This window comes from Lolium rigidum, chromosome 2, assembly GCF_022539505.1.
Source record: "Lolium rigidum isolate FL_2022 chromosome 2, APGP_CSIRO_Lrig_0.1, whole genome shotgun sequence".
NCBI classification, from domain to species: domain Eukaryota; kingdom Viridiplantae; phylum Streptophyta; class Magnoliopsida; order Poales; family Poaceae; genus Lolium; species Lolium rigidum.
Window position 1 is genome coordinate 87,916,794 of NC_061509.1, and position 12,435 is coordinate 87,929,228.

At 48.4% G+C, this 12,435-nt stretch overlaps 1 protein-coding gene across 1 annotated transcript; it reads left to right on the forward strand.

The window, feature by feature from the left end:
• Positions 1-1,160: 1,160 nt before the first annotated feature.
• On the forward strand, positions 1,161-4,276 carry LOC124686869. The gene is made up of 4 exons (XM_047220756.1): positions 1,161-1,444; positions 2,429-2,555; positions 2,653-2,860; positions 3,932-4,276. Exons 1-4 carry the CDS (start codon positions 1,239-1,241, stop codon positions 4,099-4,101), a joined length of 711 nt encoding a protein of 236 aa, XP_047076712.1. The 5' UTR covers positions 1,161-1,238; the 3' UTR covers positions 4,102-4,276.
• The last annotated feature ends 8,159 nt before the right edge of the window (positions 4,277-12,435 follow it).

The window sequence follows — 12,435 nt, forward strand, 5'->3', positions numbered from 1 at the left end:
CCACCGTTGGATCATGTTGCTCCAAGATTCGTGCAAACAATTAGTTTCTCTTGTATAGCCTGGTGACTTTGTTTTTGCCCAGCTTTCACATGGCTGCAGGTTGCCATAAGCGAAGTGAGCTTTGAGGTATGTGGCGTCTTTATTTTTTTTGTCTGTTTTTTTCACCAGATGTGCAGGAGTTAGAACTGAGATTAGCTAGTTGCACGGGAGCTATATCTGGGATTTTCCCATTTACACATAGGTTGTAAACGATGATCCCACTTACATATAGGTTGCAACCAAACTTTCACAGTTACACATAACCTGCAATTTGAGATTTTTTCAGTTGTATATAGGGCCCAACTTACGGATACTTTTCCTGTTGCACATGTGTTGCAAATGATATTTTTCCAGTTGCATGTGGGTCGCAACTGAGAGTTTTCCGGTTACATGTGGGTTGGAATTTTTTCCCAATCCCATGGGGGTTGAACTAAGATTTGTTAGTTGCGCATATACTGTAATTGAGAATTTCCACTTACATGTGGGTTACAACTAAGTCTTTTTCAGTTACAAGTAAGTTACAACTAAGATTTTTTTTTGTGTCTTAAATGGTTATACGGATCATTTTTTCTAGTGAGAAATGTGAGTATGGAGATTTGTTGCTTCTCTACTGCTTCCTTCCGTGGATTCTTCTGCTTTTGTATGTAGACATACCTGTATGAAAGCACGAAATTGGACGCGGAAACTAAGCACGATGGCTTAATAAGCTGCTTCCGCGAGTCAGACTTATTAAGTCTCAGCCAAAATAATCGATATTTGCGGTTCTTGGTAGACCAAAGTAAGTCTTTTAGTTTGCACTTTGCAGTGTGTCTAGGCTCCGAAAAAACTTTAGGTCCGCCACTGGCGCCGCGCAATGGGTCGTGCGGCGCCACATAGTACGTGACAATAGAACATGGTTAGATGCTGTAAAATTGTTTCGCGAAATGTTTATTTATAAGATTTGCCAAGTTATTTTGCCTTGAGCTGCTTCTCCCTGACTGCCGTCAGAGTTGACGGGACCGTAGAGGCGTAGCCGCGTAGGTGTCCCGTGTCCGACTCGAATCGAACCCATTGTTAAGAAAAGTAGACTCGTCCCTCCGGGGACATCCGAAAAAGAAAAAAAAAAAGAAGACTCGGCAACCTTATTCCGTTCGTTCCCCATCGTCCTCCTCGCACCAACAACGCCGCCATCGAAAACCTAGAAGGGCAGTAGTCTCGCCATGGCTGCCATCGCGCCGGCCAGGGTGACCCTGCTTGAGCGTCCACTTGGACCTTGGGCAGGAGGACCTTACCCGCCGCCCCCCTTGAAACCCGAAAGCTCCTACGCCCTACCTGTGCCTCGTTCATCTCAAGATTTCTCCCCCGCCCCCGCGGCCGCAGTCTCCCCCGCCTGGGTTCCACCTCCGATGACAGTTGAGCCTCCCTGGTAAGGAGGATCCATGTCTCGTTTAATTCCTCATTATGTAGCCGTTAGGTCATCTGATGCATGCCCCTTGAAACTCCAACCTTATAAAAAGATGAAAACTCCAACCTTATATTAATTATTAATACGCCTATCTAGTAATTATATTAGATCTGAGACTACAGACACACCAGATTACATTTAATGGTATTTGCCTAGCGTAACATCGCCATATTCTGTTGCAAGGGGACTGACTTGTATAACATAGACTTCTGTTTCATCCTAAGAGTGTTATTTAAAAATAAATAAGTAGCAGCAAGCAACACCATAAACTGGCATCTATTGTGGAGTTGGAGGCTTGTTGCTGTGTGCACCATGTGATCTCAGAGAAAATGTTTCTGATTTGTGCTGTGAATTCATCCTAGTGTTTAATTCTATGAAGCTGTATCTTTTAATCTCATCATGCCACTGCAGTTATAACATTTGGTCATATTGCTTGTGCTGCATGCTGTATAATTATGCAAAAAAAAAGGGGGTTCTGAATTTGCCACCATATATAATGTTCATAGTCACTAAAACGTCTTATATCTGGGAACGGACAGAGTATTTATTACCTCATCTTAAATTCCTTTCAAAATGGAAACTGACATATTGCAAACCCTTTCCACATTGCAAAGGCCCTAACCCACAATCCATATCTGGCATTGACTTCCGTGAGAGGCCCAGACGTACACATCAGATGTAGCATGGTTTTTGGCCATCAGTACTGTCAAATCTAACTGCTATGTTATGTTCAAATAGACAGTGCAAGGTGCTCTTTTTGCTAGAACTAATGTTATAATGTGAGTGTTTGATGCAAATTTAACCAACTCTTTTTTTCTTTTTTTTTTCACTGTGTCTGCTGAGGTTGGTAGTTACATAATAGTGCTGGTTGATCCCTTGCAGTAGCTATCTAATTCTGTTAGGTGCTTTGATTTGACATTGTTCTGTTTTATTTGGGGGTTGCAGGGCCAAGGATCCTAGATACATGAAAATGCATGCTAGTCCTGCGCTTGGGCCTAATCCAAAAGTTGACCGTCAGCAGTCCATGAGAATTGCAAAGATAGCCTTGGGGTACTACAACAAAAAGAATAAGGTGACCTCTATACTTTATTCACTTTGGTGTAGCCACACTATCTCTCCTTGGATGGTAAGTCTAATTGTCATGACCTATATTCATTTCTTCAACGCAGATCAAGCTTGAACTCCTGGAGGTTGGTCCTGTTGTTTCCGTGCCTTCTTCATTTTATCCTTACAAGCACATGAACTTCACTGCAAGATCTAGCAAGGAAGGTTCGAGGGAGCAGCTATTCTTTGCTGAGCTGCAGTTGTGTTCCAGAAAGCAGAATCCAAGTGGTTTCAATGTCATCTGCTGTGAGCCATTGGGTTCTGACTCTACTGGTAAGTTTTCTTACTTAAACATTGTCGAAGATCAATCATGTACTCCATGGAAGAATGTATGTCTCCTTGAAGCACCTTGGAATTTAGTAGTAATTTAGAACTGAACATGGATGCAATCCTAAATATTATGTGTTTACTAGGATATATACATGTTGTAATGTAGTCTAAAAACAATGAATGTAGACTTGATTATGCGAACATTAACCAGTAATAATATTTGTACACACTATTGGAATGTTTTCGACTTTTTTTTATTCTTAAGCATATGTGCACCTTTAGGCGATGAGCCGATGATCGATGGTACCAGATTATTTTTTTAGGTTGGCTGGTTTCTGATTTGCTCCTCCGTCATGTTAGCGAAACATGATTTTATTTTTGATAATTATAGTATCTTACGAGAAATTGCAAGTCAGCCATGAAGTAGCAGAGTGCTTTGCAACAGACAGAATTTTCATGTCATTACAGTATGGTACCTACTGGATTTCTCAGCATTTTGTGTAGTTAGCCCTGTTTGGTGTGAGTATCAGGTTGATCAGGACCTACTAGACTCTTGTTTTGTTCATCTAACCAAAAACAAGGAATGAGGTCATCTCAGCAAAACCATAGAAAGGTCTTATGAGGATATTTTTTTTTCTCTTAAGCAAAAACACATTCTCAATATGTGCTTAAGTGCTTTATAGCATGTTGAATGCCAGAGTATAGCCACAACTTGCAAGCATCTGTGCTTCTTCCTATCTTCTTACAATTTAAGTTGCATTTGTCACACATGTGACCGCATAATACTTGCAAGCATGGATACAACATTTTTTGACGTTGTCACTTAAATAGAAGCTTTGTACTGCGTATATTCAATATGATTATGACTATAGTACATATAATCAAAGTGATTATCACTATATATTCATTGGAGCCCTTCAATTAGTTCCATATAATCTGCTCCCAAAGTTAAAATTACTCTAGGTATCTCTATCTTATGCGATAGACCTGTCCATTTGGTTGCATATGGTATGAATGCATATGTTGTATCCATTTGGTCATTATTTGAATAAGTCTTTCTTGTTTGTGTTGCAGCGGGACGTTGGACCGGCTGGGGTATGGACAACCCTCAGGGCACCTCGCTGGAGAGGAAGAGCGTTGACTTCACTTACTGCTTTGGATGTGGTCCAGATATATTTCATCCTAAAGGTACAAAATATGTTGGTGGCCATGGTAAACATATTTACGACTCTGCAATGATATAAACAGAGCTCGCCGTCGCTATATGTGTGTTTGTGTCTCCTTTATTTGGCCAAACTATCTAGGGCAATGTCCAACTCAAGGAGTGAACGTGCCTTGTAGCTTAATGTTATACAATTATGAAAAACCAAATTTGATGTACTTTTGAAGTAATCAATGACATTGGGTGCCCCTCATGTATCCGTTGGTGGCATTGTCTGTAAGTCATGTATTCGGTTTTATCTTGCTACTGGAGCTAAACCATCAGATGTTGAAACAGGAGGAAAATGCAAGGTACAATTAATCACCAACATGGAGGTCAAAGTCAGTATAATATTAACAGATACGTGTGGCAGATATTTGGCATGGAAATAACTTTATTACAACAAGCTGCTACCTGCGGACCAACAAATGAAAGCTTGGCATTCTGCAACATTAATTATTTATTCTCACAATATTTATTCTTGCACAATTTCGTACTTGCAAGTTGCATTAGTCACTGCTTTCCTCTTTGTCCTCCTCATCACTATCTTTCTCGTCATCATCACTACTCCCTCTATACCGGTTTATTGGGCTCCTAGTAAAATGGTAAACACTATGTCTCGGGGTCCGATTAGAAACAAATGGTCGGACTTCTCCAACACCGTTCATTGCGTTTCCATCGGATGGCCTGGTTTTGCGATAAACAAAACCCCGTTAACTGCGCATCTTTTACGGACTCGTTAGCCCGAAAAATTCTGGGGTCAGTTATGTACTTATGTTGTCCAGCTCGTCTCCCCCAAACGCCTCCCAGAGTAAAAGATTGAAACGCCGCATCGCTCGCCTTCCGTCCTGGTCGCTCTGCTTCCTCGGCCGTCCCAGCGACGCTACTCTCCCGCGGTCCCGTCTCGCCTCGTCTCTCCCATAGAGCTGCATCCTCCCATCCAGACCGGCACCTTCACCTCGGGGACTAGTACGCCGGCACACATGAAGCTCCGCCGCACGGAGACATTGTCGGGGCAGCGCTGATCGGCGGTCGGCACAAGCAGGTTGGTGTTGGCAGCTGATCTGGCTGAAGCGGATGGCATTCTAACCTTCGATCCATCCCTCCTGAACCGGACCAGCGCCGGCTTGTGTCGACGCTTCTGTAATAGCCAGCCCATCGTTCACTGTTTCCTCCGTCGATGGCTGTACAGGCCGTTCTCCACCGCGGCGGCCGGCAACAATGCCGGCACCGACGGGAAACGTGGTTGCCGCAGCTCGCCTCGTGCGTGAGCACATCTCGGCACAAGCGGCAGGCATGGGCGGACGTAGCGGGTTGAAGTACAAGGAACATGCAATTACCTTCATAAACGTGCATCTCTTTGCATGACGAGGACACTAGCATGTAGTACAGGGTTAATTCCATTGGAAGCAATATATTGCATGCAGTCTGTCGCTTGCACTGATGTGGTTGCACATGGACATTGCAAGAACAGATTTAAAATAGATTGACTTGGCCTGTTATTGCCACCACTTGACAGCAACAGAGAACGCTTAGCTGCAGATGTGCTTTTTAAAACATGGAACAACTGGAACAAATAGAACCGATGCATTCACTTTTGTCCATCCCAGACCAAAGGCATATGAACACATGAGAGCAGATTCAAAAATGGGTTCACTTCTCGCAGGAAACTGCACATCTAGTTTCTGTACCATTATATCTACACACTGAAATTTTGTAGCACCAGCAGGAGTCGTAAACAGGGCATGGTATTTTGTATCTCCTGGATCCCACAGAATATACAGAGGCAAACTAACGAGAATATTGGGAAGAACTGGAATAAAGAACAAGATATAATTTAGGGTTTTGATATATCCTAAAAGGTTCGTGCCAACCAGAGCATGCTTTCCCAATAACCAAAAAGAAGGGTAAACGTCGACACTTTAGCTTTGTTTGGTTTCATCAATACAATTGGCTAGAATATAATAAAGGGACTTGCCCAATTCTTCCCTAATGACATATCAAGTAAGGATTTGTTAAGACTTGAACCCGAACTTGAAATCTTTATTGATGAAATTCAATGTTGACAATCAACTTGTTTTATACATTATTCATTTGGCAAATGTGTTTCACAATTCGGGGGCCACAAATTTTTTTTTGAGGTGTGCCTTCCCTCCGATTTTTTCCTGCGTTCGCCACTGATCAGCATGTATTTCTGCAAGATCACATGGATTTTCTTCTCATTCTCGGTGAAGAGCATTAAGTAGATGAACTCAGCTGCAAGTTTTCCTCTCCAATCATTGTTCCCATACGCCGCAACACTAGATGAAGGCACATGAGGTTCTATTGAATTTCCACTTATTCGTATGTAACCATTGTGGAGGTGCGTAGCCGAATTATGAATATATCCAGTTGCATATGGTGCTGAAAAGTTAGCAACATAAGGTGTATCATATGATGGTTGTGAGTAATAGGCCAAATAACTAGTAGTAGTAAGTCCAATTTTCCTATCCATCGACATGTTTAATGCTGAAACTACATACTGTGAACTATTTACTGATGACTATCTTGCATGCTACTGTAATTTCTAACACTAAGTGTTTCATATTGATTAAATGAACTCATCATGTTGTTCATCGGCATATGATTTTCTGGGCTAGCCGATGCATGAGAATTCGACAACTGCTGCAAGTTGCTAAAAGTATGGAGATTATTTTGCATTGGCTTTTGCACATAGTAAGAACTAGGGCTAGTTGATACAGTATATATATATATATATCAGAGGATCTAGCAACATCAATATAAGAGTTATTTGCATCTATGTAAGGAGACTGCGGATTCATGATACAACTGTAGATTGCAGCCTCTTGATGATGCTCTCTTCATAGCAAGAATGGGCTGGAGACCGTTCAAAGCTTCGTCCCCAACGGAGTCGCCAAAAAGTGTGTTCGCACACGAACACGTCGCCGTGTATCCTCGACACCGAGCGTGATGCGCGGCAACACGTGCCAAGGGAGGCTCGCCGGAAGACAGTCCGCAGGCGCTTTTGTAGACCGGAAACCCCGCTCGCCCGGGAGGGACCCCGTCAGAGGGAGCGGCGGCTATGGGCTGCTCTAGGTCGGTGTGACCGCCCCTAGGACCTCGTGGATTCGCTGCCTCCAATCTTGAAGAACGACGAAGAACGAGAAGAAAGATACAAGGGGGAGAGATAAAAGTAGATGAACACAGAAAAGTAGTAGATTGATTTGTTCGATTGGTGTTGGCTCAATCAGCATGCACCGGTCAAGTATATAAGGAGCGGTTGTACTTTCCATGCAAGAAAGTAGCTTAGAGCATCCCCACTCGTTGGCGCTCCCCACGCCCAAATCCGGACAAAACTACCGCCGGATTGGACGAAATTAAGTCGTGGGGAGTACCATATTTCCAGTCGTCCACCCGGAGTTCGGCGGATAGAGTTTAAATTCAAACAAATCGCCGTCCCGCGCTACAAGTACGGGCAGTTGATCGGCAAAAGGAGCAAAAGGATCAGCCACGGATCGGCGTTCGGAGGGAAATTACACGGAGACAGGCTCGTCGGCAGTCCCGGCCGGCACGGCGGTGTCCGACGGACCGGCTTCCTCACACGCCGAAGCGGCTGCGGCGGGCGACGATGAAGCAGCGGCGGCAGTGGACGCCGAAGCAGCCGCAGCCGACGAGGTAGATGGTGAGGTAGACGAGGTAGGAGCCGGCGGAGACGACGTAGTGGCTCGGAGGATGTCGTTGCGGTGGCCCCGGTACCAATTCCTCGTCTCCTCGTCCATCATTTCCATGTCGCCGCCGCCCATGAGGAACGCCAAGTCCGTGTTCCTCTTCTTCGCCGCCACCGTCGTCTTCGAGCGAGGCGATCCGGGCGCCTTGGTTGGCGAGCATCTCCCGCCACCTGCCGTCGAACTTGTCGTTCCTCCCGTCGGCGTGCGATCTCAAGTCGGCCCAAGCACTTGTCGATCGACGCCCGCATCCCGTCGGCGGGATTGTCCGTCCGTTTGAGCTCTTTCCGCTTCTTCCGGCCGAGCTCGGGCGCCCTTCCGCCGCGCAAGCCGGCGGAGCGTCGGGGTTGTACTCGCTCGGTCTTGCTTTTCGAGAGGGACGTGCGAACTTCCTTCCACTTCTCGCACTTCTCGAGGCGGGCGTAGACGTTGAGGAACTTGAACCGCAGGCCGGTGTCGTCCGTGTACATGTCCAAAGCTCGGCGCAGCTGCGGAAAAAAGAGCACGGCGATACGGGTCAGCCTAACGACGATGTACCTCGGTGGTGTAGGGCCGGCGGATCATACCCTTTGCTCCATGTCGTGGCCGCCGATCGGCCGTTTGTCGATCTCCTCCCGTACGCCGTGCCATTTGCCGCACGCCGTCCGCATGATCCCCCAATGGGTGGCCATTGCCTTGTCTCCCCGGTACACGTTCATGTTCGTCTTGTTGAAGTAGGGATCGACGAGCTTGCGTTCCTCGTACGCCTGCCTCACTCGAAACCGGCATGTGTCGAACGACCGATTGGCCCCGATTATGCCGTTCGTGGACACGGTCATCCAAGCTTCGGCGAGGCACTCCTCTTCCTTCGGCGTCCATTTGATACGCGGTTCGGCAGGTGGCGAGTCCTTCTTCCTCTTCTTCTTCCCCTTCGACAGAGTTGGCGCCGGCTTCGCTTGGCTCTTCTTCTTCCTCGCCTTCTTCTTCGACGGCTTGGCTTCCGTCGGCAACATCCTCCCGATGCTCGTTGCGCGCCGCCACAGCTGCCGTCGCCCTCGTCTCCTCTTGCGTGAAGAACCCCGGGCACGCAGCGGCGGCGGTCATGAAGAACCCCGGGCTCGCAGCGGCGGCGGCGGAGCCGGAGGTGATCATCTCGTGGATCTCCTCTTCGTTCGGCGCCGCCATCGCACCGAACGCGAGCGGCCCTCGTCGCAGGGCCGGCGAGGTGCCCTCGAACAGGCCGCCGCCGACGCCGAGCGTCAAGCTCGGTCGGCGACGGTGTGGGCTTGGACGGTTGGACGTAGGCGCCCTCTTGGAACACGGCAGTCGGCGACGGCGAGTACAGCGAAGGCGAGAAGGAGGACGGGGAACTTGTTGTACCTTGCGTCGGCCATTGGCCGGGAACACGCCGCCGCTATAGGCCATGCCGATTAACCTCAAGTGTTCGTCTTGGCCGCCTCCGCCGACCTCTTGGCGGCGGCTCTTTCACCCTTCTCCGCCCGGCGCTTGTTTCCACGTCGCGCCGTTTCTCGTCCGCCGCCCACTCGGCGTTCGACATGCCCGGCGGCTTCGTCTTCTTCTTCCGCATCTTCCTCGCCGGCGCCTTCGGCGGCATTGTGGTGGACGAGAAGACGAGGAGGAGAGTGGTGGTGGACGAGAAGACGCCGCCAGGAACTGGAGCTGGAAGACGAGGAGATTGGGGGATTTCGGCGGGAGAGAATGGGGATATGCAAGCAAATTGGAGGGAATGGGGAAATGCAAGCAAATTGGAGGGAAAATCACAGGATTTGGTTTTCCAGCCGCCGACTACGCGGGTCCACACGCCGTTTCGCGCGCTTTCGTTTCGTCCGGAGTCCCCGAGCGCGCCCCGGGGGGCCGGGGGTGGCGTGGGCTCGCCGGATGGATTAAGGGCCAAATCCGAACGAAAACGAGGAACCGGGGGCGCGACTGGGCCGAATTTCGCCGTCCGGATGGAAAAAACGTCGCTCGGGGGCCTCGTCGGGGGGACGAGTGGAGATGCTCTTAGATTCACGTCCAAAACCCTAGTTTGGGTCTAACTCGGATTGTTTGGTCCGAACTTTTCATAACTGTTCGGTTAAAAACTTATTTGTACCTTGCAGGTCCTTTTGGGGCAGTAAATGACCTTGGATCAAAGTTACGTAAAAAGCAAAGTAGTTGATCTAAAAAACAAGAAGAACTTTCATGTTGACCACTTCTTCATCCCACTTGATCTGAACCGCTCAAAATTGGCCGAAAGCAAAAAAGTTCGTCTATGTCGTAGATGCACGCTCGGACGATTTCTTTAGGCTTCCGACCATACATCGGAATCTTCCATGTCTGATAAAGTGGGTTGGTGCCCCATCCTCGCTAATTCGGGTGTCAACAGTATTTTGGCTCCACAAGTTACATACTATCTCGGATTACGATGATTCAAAAATCAAAGTTGGTTGTTTCGACAAAGCGCACAAGTTTCGTTTATATCACTTCTTCATTTGAGGTTATCTTAAAGTACCTCTAGTGGAACCATTCATATTAATCCTCGAGATTACCTCTGACAGCTAGACCATGGCACAACTTGACATGGTGGGCATGGTGTCTCCTCAATCAGCAATGAAAACTCGACGAGTGAATCTTTCCAATTGCATCTCATCCATTTTCGTCTGTCACGACGGGATTGTGTGATTGATTAGCTATCGAACCAAAACGAGTGTCAACACTAGTGGCGGTGCTACAATTGGTATAGAAAGTAGCTACAAGTGGCAGCGGTTGCTACAAGCTTCCCAACGATGCTGCAAGGAGGCTGGCAGCGATGCTACAATCGGTATCAGCGGTTGCTACAAGCTGCCCGGTGACGCTACAAGGAGGCCAGTGGCGATGCTACAATCGGTATCGGAGTTTGCTACGAGCGGCGACAGCGGTTGCTACAAGCCAGCCGGTGGCGGTGCTATGAAAGGACGATGCTACGAGCGGCTGACGGAGGTGCTACCTTCGTGGTCCATGGAGGCAAGGTCCTTCACTGGAGGTGACCGACCGGGGCAGTGGGTACGGGTGGTAGGAGTTGCGGACGTTCTCGTCGGCGGTTAGCTTCGATGCTCTGTGTGGTTTCTTTCTATGGCTGGAAGTGTTTTGCAGGGACGACGAGAGGCGGAGAAGGGAAACAAAAATAATGGAAAACAATAATTTTACACGTGTCAAGCGGGGGAGGTGGGGGATTGGATTCTGATCCCCCGGAGGATGGTCAGCACGAGCCTTTTCTAAACCCATGAATATTTTTTCCCTGGTGAATATTCTTTTAAAACATTTTTAAATCCTGCCAAGATTTTGTTTTGTCCTCAGTGAATATTTTTCTAACCCGGTGAATCTTTTTGTTGGACTACGAAATTCTTTTAAACCTGTACACATTTTTTACACACTTGAACTTTTTTTTAGAAGTAACCACGTTCATTATCTTAAAACAGAACAGTACAAGATACACGCGGAAACCTCAGGAAGGAACGGGGGAGGATACACCCGAGGAACATATGCAGAAAGACCCCCCAACAAAAGAGAAATAAAGAAAAGCTCCTGGAGGACCCCTCACCCACCATCTTCTCCAGACATCGAGCGAGCACCATTGACCTCGCTGGCTTTACGAGTCGAAGTAGAAGCTTCCCGCAGACGGAGAAGCCATTGGCGTTGGGGCGCATCGACCGGGGATATCCCCATGCTTCAGATCGGACCCCAAATCCATCGTTTCACGCCGACCAAGTCGGGGAAAACCGGCAGACCTGCCACCGACAAGCCTCCAGCCTGCTCCCGGGCCGCCATCTTCTCCCGACGGCCGACGCCGCCACCAGGGGCAGCGGCCGCCAACCATCATCTTCACTCCTGAGTAGGATCTCCAGGCTTCGCGCCGGTGCCGGAGGAAACACCGTCGAGACGGGGCCGAAGTCGGAGAACAAAATCCACTGATGCGCCGCCATCGCCGCCTCGTCGATGCACCCTGGGAAACCCTAGCCCCATTGTCCGACATGAGCGACGGGAGACTACGCCACTACGCTCCTCGACGAAGTCGAGATGGGGCCGGAGGTGGTGGGCATTATTTGGCCTAAGCGTCGCCGCCGCCGCCATGGACGAGACGCGGGAGTTACCCACCCCTCCCGCCACCGGAGCGGCCGACGGAAGGGGGGAGAACTCCTGGTCTCGCCGGCGGAGAGCGGTGGGACACCGGTCGCCTCCCTTTCGCCTGTTTCGAGAGAGAACAGAGAAGGGGTCGCAAAGAGTTACACTTGAACTTTTTGAAGAAACATGAACATTTTGTACAAAAATGAAACAAAAAATTAAAGGAAAAAAGGAAAGAAGAAACAAAAGAGAAAACAGAAAAGAAAATAAAAAACTACGCCTAAAAATGGCAGGTCCACTAATGGGAGCTTCAGGCGGAAATTCTCTGATTTGCGGCGTTGAGCGGCAAATAAGGTGGAAAGGCGTAGGGTTTTGGCGCGGGTTTGGAGCACGTGCCGTGTGCGTGATCTCAAACGGTGGAGGGTCGCTGCCCACTTTTGCAGAAAAGTCCCCGAAATCATATTAGCACGGAAGAAAAAGAAGCCATTTAGTCCTTGCACGACCCACGCCGTCCTGGGCGATAGGAAAGGCGGCGGCGGCGGCTGCTCCACACCGGCGGCCGCAAGAACGAG